At 44.0% G+C, this 16,369-nt stretch overlaps 1 protein-coding gene across 1 annotated transcript in view; it reads right to left on the reverse strand.

Moving 5' to 3' along the window:
- Positions 1-15,638, reverse strand: part of DEPTOR (DEP domain containing MTOR interacting protein) — a 190,956-nt gene extending 175,318 nt beyond the window's left edge. The window contains exon 1 of the mRNA XM_056111533.1: positions 15,412-15,638. Within this exon, the coding sequence (XP_055967508.1) occupies positions 15,412-15,533 (122 nt within the window). The 5' untranslated portion in view covers positions 15,534-15,638. The remainder of the gene's footprint in view (positions 1-15,411) is intronic.
- Positions 15,639-16,369: the final 731 nt, after the last annotated feature.

The raw sequence follows: 16,369 nt of genomic DNA on the forward strand, positions 1-16,369 counted from the left end.
AATCTTTGTGTTGCGTTAGAAGCTGCTCTCAGTTAACCTGTCAATAAACGACCTCAGCCTGAAAAGTGATGTTCGCTCCTAGGGAGAGGATATTCTCCAGAGGGTCGCTTGTTTCTAGTACCTTAAGTCAAAATCAGAGTAACTTTTTAGCATCCTGTGCTAGGATTGATTCTTCTGAATTCTGCCCAATCTGCCAGGAAGCCTGAGCATGGTGCAGTTTCCCGGGGCTGTATTGGATTCAACAGCCACAGGGAAGCCTTGGCAGAACCGAGACCTGACCCAGGTGGGGATGCTTGTCTCAATGAAAGAACTTTTACTTCTGGCTAAACACCAGTATCGGAAGCCTGCAGAGTAGAAGGATTGTAGGCTCAGACACTGCAGGGAGACAGTGTCATCAGGAGTAACACAAATAAGCAAAACCCACTAACATCAACAATAACACAATCACAAGCGAGCAACAGAGGGTCAGGAGTGGAACGCGTGAGTCTCTAAGGACACTGTCTGCTAAGTTCTTCCTCTTCTGCAGCTGTCATGGGCTTTCCCAGGCTAGCAGCCTGGGCAATTGTCCCTTTTTTTTTGCCTAGCAACAGCTGTTACCTGAAAATCGGATACAAAGGCCTAAGTGATCCTATGCTCATGGTTATGCCTTCTCTTGCCATCTCTCCTCTTGCCATCTCTTCTCTTGTCATATCTCCATGCAATCTTAAAGATACTTTAAAAGCTATAAAAAAAGTGAGAGTGTAGCCCTGAGTAAGTCAGTGCATTCTATCTGCACTCTTCCAAGATCCAACCATCCAAGCCATGAAATTGGAGTCCCCAGCTCCTGTTTGTTGCACTGCTGAGGAACAGCTGCTTGCAAGCCTGCAGTTGCCTCCAGAGCTCTCTGCCCACCACCCTCCTCCCCCTCACCACTGTTGTCCTGCAAGAATCGAATAATTCATATCAACAGTCATTAAGTAGGTTCCCAAGGTGGGTTGAGAACATTAAATACAGGAACAGGATCTCAGGTCTGGAACTGACCTCTTTCCTCGGTGGCTAATGGGAGGAACACAAAATGTGATGACTTGCTATGTAGGAAGACTGATCCTTTGTCTTTTTCTAATCGCTAAAACCCATCGGTTTCGAAGTTAGCACCAATGAAGAGGAAAGGAGTTTCCATCTAAATAAACATCAGAAATAACAGGAGAATCAGCTTTTCCCCTAATCAGAATCTGTTAATTTGAAAGGTCAGATCTTTCTAGGACACTGAAATGTAAGTTAATATTGCCTTTCTCCTCTCCTTATGTCTTTTGAATTTAATGCAATGTCCTTTTTGTATAGATACAGGAAGACAGTTAATATTATGCTTTGTAACTTAGGATTTAATTGGCTTTGAATATTATTCACTCCAGCGCATCTGCTTTCTCGACTTAATCCTCAGTTGCCCTTAGTTCCTAACACCCCAAAAGCAGGGTCCTGACGAGTGACTGAATGGATCCAGGGCAAGCTGTGAGTTATCCTGGCATCGAAATGGGCCAGGCCAAAGTGCCAAGATTATTAACTATAAGTTAAGAGTTTGATCATAGACAAATGCTGTCATGATCCAAAAGTAATGATGAGACTAGGACCCTGCTAGGGATAGGAAAGACTATCTGGCCTGAGCACTGTAGCCTGAGATAGAGATTGCCCTAGGAGTACAATTCTATAAGCTTAAGATATTTCTTACTGTATCCATACAAAAAGATTTATATTATGTATGCTCATATGTTTGTTGGACAAGGAGAGGAGAAACACATCCAGGGGATTCCGCTCTAGGGTGGGTCAGCCTGCTAATGAGAATCTGTCCTAGAAGCGCCCCCCCACCCACCTCCCAGGGAAAGAACTCTGTTCCTATTGATTGTGACCACACCTATGTGTAATTGTTACCCCAACCCCTCATCCTGGGGGATATAATAAGACTGTAAGAGTGGGCTGAGGGCACTCTTTACAATAGCCAGAATCTGGAAAAAACCTGAGTGCCCGAGAACAGATGACTGGTTAAAGAAACTTTGGTACATCTACACAATGGAGTACTATGTAGCTGTTAGAAAAGATGAAGTCATGAAATTTACATACGAGTGGTACTACATGGAAAGTATCATGCTAAGCAAAATAAGTCAGAAAGAGAGGGATAGACATAGAAAGATTGCATTCATCTGGGGAACATAAAGTAACAAAATAGGAGACTAATGCCCACGAGTGGCCAAGATTAGTACCAGGAATTTTACTCCATGGCTTGGAGGCCAGCCACACATACAAGGGGAAAAGGGAGCTCAGATAGAGAAGGGAGCATCAAATGAAGGGTGTTAGGAGGATCCGCTCAAGATGGGAGAAGCATGCTGACAGTAGACTATAGACCAAACATGATTGCCACTCATTTCCTCTTTTGCAAACCACAACACCCAAAAGGAGAGAGAGAACAAAAGGGAATGCCCTGCCACAGAGGCAGGATGAGATGAAGGGATGGCGGGGTGGGAGGGATACTGGGATCCGTGGTGGTGGGAAATGGGCACTGGTGGAGGGATGGGTATTTGATCATTGTATAATTGAAACCCAAGCACAAAAATTTGTAAGTCTACAACTGTACCTCATGGTGTTTCACTAATAAAAATTTTTTTAAAAAAAGAGTGGGCTGAGGGAGGCAGAGATGAGAGACAGGAATGAATGGAAAGAGGATTGGAATAAACTGCAACTAAGACCAACAGAACAAAAAGAAGGGGAATGAAGGGAGATCGAGGAGGAGCATGAAGTAGCATGGGGGAGTAAGAAGCAGGAGGAGAATCAGAGGAGAATGGAGGGAAAGTGGAATGAACTGCAACTGACAACAACCAGCCTGGCCCTCGTTTCCTTCCTTCGCCTTCCGCCTTCCCATCACCATCAACCTCCCCGCGGTGGGGAGACCAGCGTGAGACTACGAACGCCAGCTGTGGGAGAGATAGACCGCTGCTGTCTTTTTTGTTTACACAATTTTAACTAGGTAATCTTGAATTGCTTTTACATAAATAAATCAATTTTATAACCTTAAAAAAAAAAAGACTGGAGTTGGGTTCCCGGCACTGCCAACAGCCAAGACCTCAGTTAGAGCCCTAGCTGAAAGGGTTTAGCACATTTAAGAAGTCCAGGTGTGCTTCCTCAGTACCACACAGTCCCCTGAGCACTGCCAGGAGTGACCTCAAATACAGAACCAGGAGTAGCCCCTCAGCACCACTAGGTGTGACCAAAAACCAAAATAAAAACAAAAGAACAACAACAAAATACTATTATTCAAAGGCAATTCAAGGACTGGGAAGAGGACATAAGGCTGGAGTGGGTTACCCTGATTTGAGCCCTGGTCTCCAGCACTGCATGGTCCCCCTCGGCACAACCACATGGCATCACTAGGGATGAGGGATCACCACTACCCCCAGCACCGAGCAGGGAGTAGTCTCTGAGCCCATTGGATATACCCTCACTCCTCCCCCAAAAAGCAATTCAACATTATACTCTCCATTTTCTAAAAGCCCCCTTCGCTCCTGACTTTATCGTTTCCTGACTCCAGGTTTGGTCTCTCCTGTTTAGAAGCAGAAAGTGTATTCCTCTGTGTGGATCTACCCTCATAACTTTGGAAGAGTAAGAAGCTTTCCTGCTGTTCTCCTGTATTATAAAGTCTAGAAGAGTTAATCCATTTTAAAGGTAATAGGGGTGACCCACTATGACATCCTCCAGGCTAATCTTAAAGTTCCTAAGGTTCAAATTTTAATGAAAGTAGTTCTCCTTTTGCTATTCTGTACGTTTGAGGTTTTCTCTCTCATATTTACTTTCTTGTAGCTAGGTCATCAGTTGAATGGGCTGATTTTCACATGATTTGGTTTTGTTTTTGTGTGGGGGACACACTCAGCAGTGCTCAGGGCCTATTTCTGGCTCTAGACTCAGGAATTACTCCTGTTGGGACACAGGGAACCATATAGGATGCTGGGAATTGAGCCCCAGTCAGCTAGCTGCAAGTAAAGCAAATGTCCTACCCACTGTATTATCACTCTAGCCCATTATTTTCACATATTATCTACATACTTCATTAATATCTGTGCAGCAAGTTCAAGAAAGCAACTCAATATTTATTAAGCATGCTGTTATGGAGAAGACCATAAGACCCTGAAAAGGCTGTTTGAGAAAAAGGCAGATACATCAAACAGTTTGAAAGAACTGCAGTCTCCTACAAATTAGCTCAAACTCACTACCGTTAGGAAGCCAACTCAAGTGACTGAATAGTATTGGTGTTATTAGCATATTTAGTTGAGGTGGTTGAACGTAACTGAAATGCTGGAAATGTGTTCCCTCTTAATTAAGCATTCCTCATTACATTTTTAATTCTCCTCCCCACCTGGCTCCCAACCTCACATATGGCAAAAGAGTGAACTGTAATTTATCCTCACATTAAAATGACTGCAGATTCACAGTAAGTACAGTTCAAATGACATTTTTAAAACCAAATGGCAAGGAAGACCCTGTTGAATGGTGAGGAAAGGTACCATCCTATCTTGTCAAAATACAAAGACTTCCAGGAATGAACTAGATTTTCATCACAGAATGAAAAAAAAATTACCTACCTCTTGGATTGCCAAGTTGCCTTCTTTGATTGTGATATATCTATATACATGATTCTATTCTACATTTTCCTCATTTTATTTATTTTGTGGTACCAGGGATGGAACTCAGAGCCTCACACATACAAAACCTGTGTTTTACCCATTGAGCTGCATTCCTATCTGCTACCCTGTGTTATTTTATCCTTTAACCCTTTAACTTTCTAGTTAACGTAGAATCCTGCTTAAAAGCAAGGGATCTCAGTTCTACCACTTTTTTGCTAACAAATGAATAATAAGTTTGAATGCTCTATTCCTCAGTTTTTCATTTGTACAATGAGGACAATATACATATACTCCACAAAACTTTCTTTAAAGGGACTGGGAATGCTCAAAAGATTATCCAAATAAATGAAAGATAATAGCATTTCCTGCATCATCCCCCATTGACCCTCTATCCCCCACCCCCCCCCCACATATAAATTATCAAATTGGGAACATTTTACTATTATAGAGTGAGGGAAACCTGTAATAATCTATGGTCAATTATCTTGACATTTAAAGCCATTCCTCTAGATGACTGGTTAAAGAAACTTTGGTACATCTACACAATGGAGTACTATGTAGCTGTTAGAAAAGATGAAGTCATGAAATTTACATACAAGTGGTACTACATGGAAAGTATCATGTTAAGCGAAATGACTCAGAAAGAAAGGGATAGACATAGAAAGATTGCATTCATCTGGGGAACATAAAGTAACAAAATAGGAGACCAACACCCAAGAATGGACGAGATTAGTACCAGGAATTCTACTCCATGGCTTGGAGGCCAGCCACACATGCTAGGGGAAAAGGGAGCTCAGATAAAGAAGGGAACACCAAATAAAGGTGTTGGGAGGATCCTCCCAGGGTGGGAGAAGCATGCTGAAAGTAGACTATAGACCAAACATGATTGTCACCCACTGCCTCTTTTGCCAACCACAACACCCAAAAGGAGAGAGAGAACAAAAGGGAATGCCCTGCCACAGAGGCAGGGTGAGATGGGGGGGTGGGGGGTGGGAGGGATACTGGGATCCGTGGTGGTGGGAAGTGGCCACTGGCGGAGGGATGGGTATTTGATCATTGTATTGTATAATTGAAACCCAAGCACAAAAATTTGTAAGTCTACAACTGTACCTCATGTCTCATTAATAAAAATTAAAAATAAATAAATAAATAAAGCCATTACTCAAACTTTCTTGATTATTTTTGTGCTTCTCTCTGATTTTTATTGTTTGCATGTTTGTTTATTTTTCTTGGTTTTCTTTGAGGGCCACACCAGCCATGCTCAGGGTTTACTCTGGCTCTTCCCTTAGCAATCACTCCTTCCAGTGTTCAGTGAACCATATGGGGTGCCTGGAATTGAACCCAGTCAGCCACGTGCAAGTCAAGCAACCCTTCCTACTGTCCTATCACTCGCACCCCTATGCTCTTTTTGTACCAAAAAAATTATTATAAAATATCTATGTAGATCCAGGTCCACATCTCAGACCCGCTGCAGATTAACTTCCTGGCTGACATCCTCGGGATCATTTTGGAACCTTGGGACCATTTTGGAACCTTGGGACCTTTTTGGAACCACGGGACCTTTTTGGAACCTAAGGCAGATTCCTTTCAGTTCCAGCTGGGTCCTCACAGCCTCCCCGCCTGACCTCTGCAGGCCCACCTCCATATCCCAGACTCTCTTCTCACTTTCCCCAAGCATAACATCTCTTACACTTCCAACAGAGAAGGAAAAGGACAACACCCAGTTGAATCCCTCAGAGACTCCCACAAACAACAAAGACTCACTCAGAACACAGCAGAGCACAGCAAACAGGGCAAGCGGGTAGAAGCCCATCAAGCTAAATGAGTGAAATAATATGATTGAAGTTTCTACCAATACCAAGCAGCTCTGTAAACTCTTCTTAGAGCACACCTTTAGTGACACGGGGGTTGAGGATGTTAAATGAGCCCTAAGAAACAACAAGCACACCTTGTCACTAGCAAACAGAATTGAGAAAATTATCATAAGAAATTAAGAGTATGATAGGTGATTTAGAAATCTCAACAGAAAGTCTAAGCAACAGAATAACAACAGCTGATCCGTGAGGAAAGATCAGTGAGCTCCAAGATGGATTGTACAGAACCTCTAAAAAATAACAGAAGATTGGGGCTGGAGAGATAGCACAGCAGGAAGGGCATTTGGCTTGCACGCGGCTGACCCGGGTTTGATTCCCAGCATCCCATATGGTCCCATGAGCACCGCCAGGAGTAACTCCTGAGTGCAGAGCCAGGAATAACCCCTGTACATCACTGGGTGTGACCCAAAAAGCAAAAAATAAATAAATAAAAAATAACAGAAGATAGGAAAAAGTCTGAAAAGAAAAGAACTGCACACACAAGAACAATGGGATGAGTCCAAGAGGAACAATAGAAAGATCATAAGAGGCCCTGAAGAACAGGGAGGTGAGTTTGATGAAGATTCACTAGTAAAAGAAACCATAGAGAAGAACAAATACCCAAAGGCAACAGAGACTGAGCGCTGATCTTTAACAGGAAACATATCACTGTAGGGACAATGAGGGAAAGTGGTGGGTTGGGGACACTGGGATGAGACATGGTGGAGGGAAGTAGACATTCCGGTAGAGGTGTTGAGAAGTTATTTTTGTTATGCTTTTTTTTTTGCATGAAACGCTGCCATTATCAGTATTGTAAATCATGTTGCCTAAAATAATTTTTTTTAAAAAAAGGGGGGGGGGCTGGGGTTATAGTACAGAGGGTAGGGCACTTGCCTTGCATGTGGCTAACCCGATACCCTACATCCTCCAAGCATACCAGGAGTGATCCCTGAGTACAGAGACAAGCGTAAGCCCTGAGCACTGCCAGGCCTGTGCACCTCCCCACCGCCCCCGACTCAACCCCCGCCCCCCGGCAATAAATGCCCTAAACAAAGGCAATTTATTCATTGGGGTGGGCAGAAATAAATCATAGATAAGAATTTTTCTAAAGTTGGAGACCACAGAGATAATAAACTTGCCTTATGCTGCTTTGAGTGGTCCCTAATTGCAGAGCCAGGGTAAGCCCTGAGCATTGCCTAGTGTAGCCCAAAAACCAAAAGGAAAAAAACTCTCCCAGAGTTGAGAAATGAAGGCACCAAGAGCTCCAAAGTGTCCCAACAAAAATAATCCCAAACAGAAAAATTCCAAGATACTACTAAAATCAGAATGATAAAAGACAAAGACAGAGATAGAATATTGAAAGCAGCAAGATCAGAACAGAAATTACTGGGGAAAGTACATGAGATTTATAACAGATCTATCAATTGAGACTCTATGAGCCAGACGAGAATGGTGAGATAGTGTAAAAACACTCAATGAACACCTCATCAAGAATACACTATCCAGCTAGATTGTAATTCAGATCTGAATGAACAATGCAGAGCTTCATGGACAGGCAACAGCTTAGGAAATGCAAAACCTTGAAACCTGTTTTGCAAGAAGCTTTAAATGAGATTCTTTGAAAGACAAGACAAATTTCTCAGCACTCTGACACTGACTACACCATTCACTTACGGCACTTCTGATTGTCCATACTAGGTTAGGAAAGGTCTGTTGAGGGGCCAGAGTGATAGCACAGCAGATAGGACGTTTGCTTTGCACAAGGCCGACCCGGGTTCGATTCCTAGCATCCCATATGTTCCCCTGAGTGCATGAGCCAGGAGTAACCCCTGTGCACTGCCAGGTGTGACCCAAAAAGCAAAAAAAAAAAAAAGAGCACCAAATAAAGGGTGTTGGGAGGATCCTTCCAGGATGGGAGAAGCATGCTGAAAGTAGAATACAGACCAAACATGATTGCTACTCAATGCCTCTTTTGCAAACCATAACACCCAAAAGGAGAGAGAGAACAAAAGGGAATGCCCTGCCACAGAGGCAGGGTGGGATGGGGGGATGGGGGAGGTGGGAGGAATACTGGGACCCGTGGTGGTGGAAAATGGGCACTGGTGGAGGGATGGGCACTTGATCATTGTATAACTGAAACCCAAGCACAAAAATTTGTAAGTCTACAACTGTACCTCATGGTGTTTCATTAATAAAAATTAAAAAATAAAAAAAAATTTTTTAAAGTCTGTTGAATCCTAGCTTACTAAGGTTTTTTGAATGCTTTTTCAACAATGAATTAATGTTTAATTTACATTGAGTGTTCTGTCTATTCAGATACTACTGCATCTATAGGTTTTTACTTATTAGCGTAGATACTTAAGCATAATCTATATCACAATATTTTCCAACATAAAGTCAATATTCCATTTTTTGGATAATAATACACACCTTTATACTTTTATAGTTTGATTCAGATCTTCCTCTAAAAATTTTTAAATTCTCCTCTTTACTAAATTCTATAGTTATTTAAATTTTTAAATGCTTTAAATTTTTAAATTTTCCTCTTTACTAAATTGCATAGTTGTGGGATTCATCTATTTAATGTAAATGTTTAAATGCATTCACATTCACACAGTAAATTTTTAAATTCATTTAAAATTTTACGTGAAATAGAATGCATTTACAATGTATTTTAAATGCACTTAAAATATATAAATTTCTTTAAATTTATACATCTGCATATACATTTTACATGCATCTAAAATGTATAATTTTTGTTTAATTTATACATTGGTAAGAAAAAGAAAGATACACAGTGTGTGGGAAAAAAGATTATAAGCTTATCATTTATTTAAAATGTTGTGGAACTTGTGGAGTTCATGCCCAATTCAATCAGCTAATCAGTGGCTGAATAAATAGTAGCACTACTACATAAAAATAAAATAAAATAAAAATAAAATGTTGTGGAACTTAAGGAGTTTAGCTTTATGCACCTATATGTGTGTAGGTGTCACGTACACACAAGTCTTTCTCATATGAGGGATATAAAGAAACATGGTATACTTCTGGGAATATACCCTGGGGGCCCAAAAACACACAACAGAAACACCATCTGCATGCCTATGTTCACTGCAGCACTATTCACAATAGCCAGAATCTGGAAGCAACCCGAGTGTCCAAGAACATACAAATGGGTAAAGAATCTATGACACATCCACACGACGGAATACTACACAGCTGTTAGAAAAAATGAAGCCATGAAATTTGCCTATAAATGGATGGACACGGAGAATAATATCATGCTGACTAAAATGAGTCAGAAGGAGAGGAATAGATATAGAATTACTGCATTCATTTGTGGTATGTATTAAAATCACACACATATATATATACATACATACATATATATATAGATATATATATATATTTGAAGACTGATATCCATGGCCAGGGAAAAACAGTGACTAGGAGGACTGGTCAATGGTTGGAATTAACCACAAGTATGTGTGGGGCGGAGGATAGGTAAGATAGAGAAGGGACTAGTATGACAACAATAGCTGGAAATGATCACTCTGGACAAGAATGGAGTGTTAAAAGTAGGTAAAGGGACATACCTGATAACCTTTCAGGAGGAGGAGGAGGCGGAGGAGGAGGAGGAGGCGGAGGAGGAGGAGGAGGAAGAGGAGGAGGAGGAGGAGGAGGAGGAGGAAGAGGAGGAGGAGGAAGAGAAGGAGGAGGAGGAGGAGGAGGAGGAGGAGAAGAAGAAGAAGAAGAAGAAGAAGAAGAAGAAGAAGAAGAAGAAGAAGAAGAAGAAGAAGAAGAAGAAGAAGAAGAAGAAGAAGAAGAAGAAGAAGAAGAAGAAGAAGAAGAAGAAGAAGAAGAAGAAGAAGAAGAAGAAGAGAGAAGAAAATCACCTCCCATAGATTAGATGCAGGCTAAGTGTGGGGTGGGGGGTGATGGGAGGGAACCTGGGGACACTGGTGCTGGGAAATGTACACTGGTGGACGGATGGGTGTTGGAACACTGTATGACTGAAACCTAATCATGAAAAGCTTTGTAAAGTCTATCTCACAGTGATACAATAAAAAAATCTTTTTTAAAAAAGAAAGAAAGATGGTATGGAAACAACAGTGGTCAAAGACATCAGAGCTGGAGATTTATTCTACAGAACTGAGTTTATCTGGGGAAAGGGGTGACTGGGTGGTCCACTGGAACTCTGATAGAGAAAAGCATGCACTCTTGTGATGTGTGTGGTGTTGGAATGAAGTATACATAAAATACATATAACAGCATTGAAAATACTGCTACCTCAACAAAAATGATAAAGGAAAAAATCAATGTAAAATACCAGTCCCAGCTGGGGCGGTAATAATGTATTACTGAATTAGTGATAAAGACCTTTGAATTCTTTGGCCAATCAAAAAGGAAAGTAAACTCTTTATTAAAATATTTTTAATATGTTGTTTTTATCATTCTAATATTTCATCAAATTCATGTTTATGATTCTTTTGAGATTTAATTCACACTTCACATAATTCATTCGTATAACATGTACAATTCCATGTTTCAAAACTCTATCCACAGGTCTAGTGAGATGATTTAAGGACAGGAACACATGCTCTGCAGTTCAGAAGGTTCTGGTCCATCCCTGCACCATATGATCCCCCAAACTCTATCAGGAGCAACCTTGAGCACTGAGCCAGGAGTAGCCCCTAAGCACTGCCAGGTATGGTACCAAAACCAAAACAATGAGTAAAAAAATATATTCACAAAGTTATGAGACCATCAGCACAGTCAGGCTACAACAGTATATTATCCTAAACAGAAACTCTGTACCTCTTAGCAAACATTCTATATTCCCTCCCCACTATCACTGGCACCTCCTTTCTGCAGCTAGATTTGCCTATTCTGTGTAGCCACAGTATTCCAACATGTGGTCCTTTATGACTGGCTTCTTGTATTTGCTTTATAGGTACAATACTTGATTCCTTTTTAAATGACCATATAATATTCCTCTGTATAGATTTACCATACTTGGGGAGGAGGATTGGGCCAGACCCAGCAGTGCTCAGGGCTTACTCCTGAGTCAGTGTTCTGGAATCATTCCTGGTAGTGCTCAAGGGACTAAATGTGGTTCCAGGGATCAAACCAGGGTAGGCTGCTTGAGACCATCTCTCTGGCCCTAGATATACCACATTTTTATCCACTTTTCCACTGATGGATATTTGTCCTAATTCTCTTTTGAACTATTATAAACATTTGTGCAATTTTTTTTGCAGTACCATAATTGAACCCAGGACTTCACCCACGAAAGGCAAATGCTCAGGATCAGAGTTATAGTACAGCAGGTAGGGTGTTTGCCTTGCACGTGGCCAACCTGAGTTTGATCCTCGGTATCCCACAGTGTCCCCCAAGCACCTCCAGGAGTAATTCCTGAGTGCAGAGTCAGGAGTAATCCCTGAGTATCACTGGGTGTGTCCCAAAAAAGAAAAAAAAGACAAACGTTCTACCCCTGAGTCATATTCCTGGCTCTGTATGAAATTCTTTATGTGGACATAAGTTTTGGGGATTAGAGGGTGTGGTTTGGGCTTTCCCAGTGGTGCTCTTAGTACCATGCAGTGCTGGAAATTAAACCCATTCCTTCCAAAAGCAAAGCACATGGTAAGTCTATTGGGCTATCTCTCAGGCCCTGAGCATATGTTTTTCTTTCTCTTAAGTGTATACATCATGGTATCACGATCCTCCCATTGTTCATCGATTTGCTTGAGCGGGCTCAGTAAGGTCTCCATTGGAGACTTTGTTGTTACTGTGTTTGGCATATCGAATACATCACGGGGAGCTTACCAGGCTCTGCCGTGTGGGTGAGATACTCTCGGTAGCTTGCCGGGCTCTCAGAGAGGGGTGGAGGAATCGAACTCGGGTCGGTCATGTTGGCTGCGTGCAAGGCAAACGCCCTACCGCTGTGCTATCGCTCCAGTTCCAGCGTATACATATAAAATTAAAATTAATTAAAATTGCAAATAATTAAACTGCTGCATTTTCAATGAAATGTACACTAAGTCTTAGATGAAATACCAAAATATTGTACAAAATGACAGCCCTTTTCACCTTATCACCAAGCAGTACATGAGGGGTTCCATTTGGCCCACATTCCCACCAACAAATGTTATCATCCTTGTTTGATTATAGTCATCTCAGGGGTATAAATTAGTGTCCACATACACTCTTATATATAGAAACTGGTCTACATTTGGTGGATTGGAGATGAAGTAACTGCATCCACACTGTCAGAATCAGGTCATGGGTGGAGAGATGCTGACAATGGGGCTAGGTTTGGAGTTGGAACATTGAAAGCCCAAAACTCTGTTACTAAAAGCTTTGAAAATCATGGTGCCTCGATTACAAAATAAATAAAGACGCAAAATATGGAAATGCTTTGGTTAAGGAAATGAAATCTTTCCTAACAACAGAAAAGCATGAAGAGATAAGGGAAAAGATCCTTTGGTCAGGCTGAGGAAGAAAGATGTTCTTCACGTGGTGTTCGATGTAGATCCTAATACAATTAACTGCTCTGAGCAAAGGGTCAGAATAGAATTCTATTTGGGGGGGGGGGTATCTGGGGGCACACTTAGTTGTGCTCAAGGCTTATACCTGGTTCTATGCTTGGTCTACTGAGGTCTACTTCCAGTGGGCTCACTGTATGTGGTGCTGAAGATGGAACCCAGGTCAGCTATATCCAAAGCAAGAGGCTTACCTATTTCCCTATCTCTCTGACGCCAACAGCCTTAAATTCTGTTCTCTGAATTTTATACTACTTTGTACTTACGGTAGCATATTTAATTACATACACGACTCATTCAAATGCATGAGTAACCACTATATACGAGACACAGTGCTAAAACAGTAGAGATTAAAAAAGCAATGATTTCCATTTCCCAAAGTAAAATGGGATAGCTTACACTGCCACGTTGCATCTCATTTAATTGTCACAAAACGGCTGCTAGAGAAATGGAAACCGAGGCACAGAGAAGTGAAGTGAATTGGCCCGAGTCATAGAAATAAAAAACGGACGGGAAGAGTAAGACCTGAACAGCCTGGTTTCACACCCTGTACTCTAAACCTCCACCCAATCCTTCCTGCCACGCACACTCCTGGAAGTCACATGTGGTGCCACCTGGGGATCAACAACACTAACCCATTCCAGGAACCATTTGTTGAATGCTCATGAATACAAGAGCCGAGGGGCAAATTCTCATGAGCCGCCAAGAACTTTACAGGTACTTTACTGGTACATTACAGGTGAGGACGCAGCTCAGAAAGGAAATGAAATTGTTCAAGGTCATGGAGCTACAGGAGCTAACGCCAATGGTGCGCACTATTGTACACCAGGAGCTTTCACCGGGGAGTGTGAACGCCGGGGAGTTTTCTGGCTTCCAGTCAAAACAAATTAATGCCGACTCTTGGCTGCAACGTGGCCAAGCAAAACTCCCAAGTTCGCCTAACTCTTGAGAAAGAGCTCTGGATTTTCTGACCCACATGCTGCGCACTTCGCTCAAACTGGCTGCAGTGCACAGGGCTGCCAAAGAAAGCGCGTGTGCAAAGCATCTCGAAGCAGCGCTGCTGCACCGAGAAAGAGAAAGGCACCAGGAAACTTCGCATTTTCAAACGAAACGAAAGTGCCCCGTGGAGGACGTTGAAAAAGTCAATGCAGCAAGGAGCAACAAAAAAATTGTTACATGTTTCGAACAGTTAGAAAACCTTTCCTTTTTTTTCCCATAAGAAAACACCTTGATGAAGGAAAACAAGCTTCGCCCCCCTTTTCCTTCTGACCCCCACATTAAAATAGCAACAAGGAATAGAACAGTGCAATTAGCCTTTTGCAGCCTTAAACTCTATTCTAACTGCCAATATTTACTTCCTCCTCACGCTGGTGAGCAAACTTGCAGAGATCCTTGTAAGATTCTCTCTCCCTTCGGGTCCTAAAACGCGGCGTTTAGAACCCAAGCTGAGCCTGGAATCGGCCGAGAACGTGAAGGCGAGAGAGACGCGTTTCTGTCCAGCCGGGCTAGGGGTCGGCGAGGAACCTGTTCTCTAGGGCCACAGAGCCTGGGGGGCTTTCCTTGGCAAATAGATGGGTGCCCACACGCAAGGCAGCTGCGGAACCGGTCAGACCGTACATGCAATTCTCCAACAAGAATCCAAGGAGAACCGGGAAGAAACAGGAACGGTTAAGAGGGGACCTGGGAGGAAAGGGGGCGGGAGGGGGCAGTGACAGTCCCAAATGCAGTCCCCGCGACCTGTCAAAATCCTGGTTCTGGCCAGCTCCCGGGGCCGCGGGACTCGGCCGCCGAAAACGTGCGCGCGGAGGAGCCGATTGGCATCGCGGCCAGGCAGCCACAGAGGGTGCCTCCACGCCCCCTTGCGGACCCAAATTCTGATGGATGAGGATGTGCCATCTAAGTGATAGGGACAGTATTTCGGAACTGATCTCTCATTAAGCCTCCAGGAGAACCCTGGCAGGGCGAGACGCAGGGGATTTGCTCCATTCTACAGATGCAAGCGGCGAGGCTCGGGGGAGTCAAGCCAGACCCGCGAGCAGAAGGGAAACCCTCCGGTGAAGGCCACCGGCAGGGCTGGCGCCTTTGCCCTGGGACCTGCCCTGGCCCGGATGCTCCGGGCACTGACCTCGCGGGGGGTGTGGGTCGCGCGGCGCTCTGCGGGGCGCTGGGCAGTGCAGCCGCGCCCGGGGAGAGCGCGCACCAGGCGCGCCCGCGTGCGTCTCGGAGCGCGGAGTCCACGCGGGCGCCCCGGCCGGGCTGCAGCGCGCACCCACCGCCCAGCCGCCAGCCACCAGCCACGGGGCGCCGCCGCATCCGCGCGGGACTGCTGCGGACACGGGCGGGCAGTGCCCGCACTGCCCCTCGCCTCACCGTAGTTGCTCCCCGGTGACCAGGACCTCAGCCATGCGCTCCAGCTCCCTTTGCTGCACGCCGCCACTCCCGCTCGTGTTGCCGTCGCTGCCACCGCTGCCCGCGCCGCCGCCCTCTTCCATGGTCGGGCCGTGCCGCTACCACACTGTCCCTGCGGTCCGCCGCGGGTTCGGGTGTTGAATCAGCCTGCCCTCACCGACGCCTCTCGCGCCATCTTTCTTAGGGGCAGGCCTATGGCTGCGACGTGATTGGCTGGAGAGGGAATCCCTGTGGGTGGGCTCAGGCGCTGGGCGAGTCCTCCCCAGGAACTCCGCCTTAGGGGGCGTGGCCGAGGGCCCCGCGTGGTTGGTGGGCGGGGCCAAGAGAGGAAAATATAAACATCGGGGCGGGGCTCTGGCTTTGCTCGGGCTGCGCTGGTGGAGGTCGAGCTTCCTGAGTTACCTTTTCCCTTACCCACAAATCTCATACCTGGCGATGCTGGACACACACTGGCAAGGCCCTAGACCATTGTGGGGACGTCTTTTATTAGATTATTCCTCCAAATAGCCAGAGCAAAACTATTGCGATATTATAAATAGTGCAGAATGAAAAGTATTCTCATCGCTGCAGGACTCTTCTTAGCATTCTTCTCCCCATAATCCTGTCAATCAAAGACAGCTTACCTCCTTTATGCTGTACTCAATAAAGGACGCTGACCTGGGAATTAGATCTGAGACCCAGCCCCACACCTATAATTTCCTATCTAAATTTGTCTAATCCTCGGTGTCTTCCTTTACGAAATAAAAGTAATTGTGTCTACCACTTGTTGACATCTGCTGCACTAAACATGCCTCACGTAGTTGCTTCCTTTTCTAATTATGGGAGCAAATCATAAAAATGGGTATTTCCTGGTTTGCATCAGCAAGCAGGAGAGATGGGAACACTGTCCAAGAGAGCAGGAAATATATTCATGAAGCAT

This window comes from Sorex fumeus, unplaced genomic scaffold, assembly GCF_029834395.1.
Source record: "Sorex fumeus unplaced genomic scaffold, SorFum_2.1 ptg000002l, whole genome shotgun sequence".
NCBI lineage: Eukaryota > Metazoa > Chordata > Mammalia > Eulipotyphla > Soricidae > Sorex > Sorex fumeus.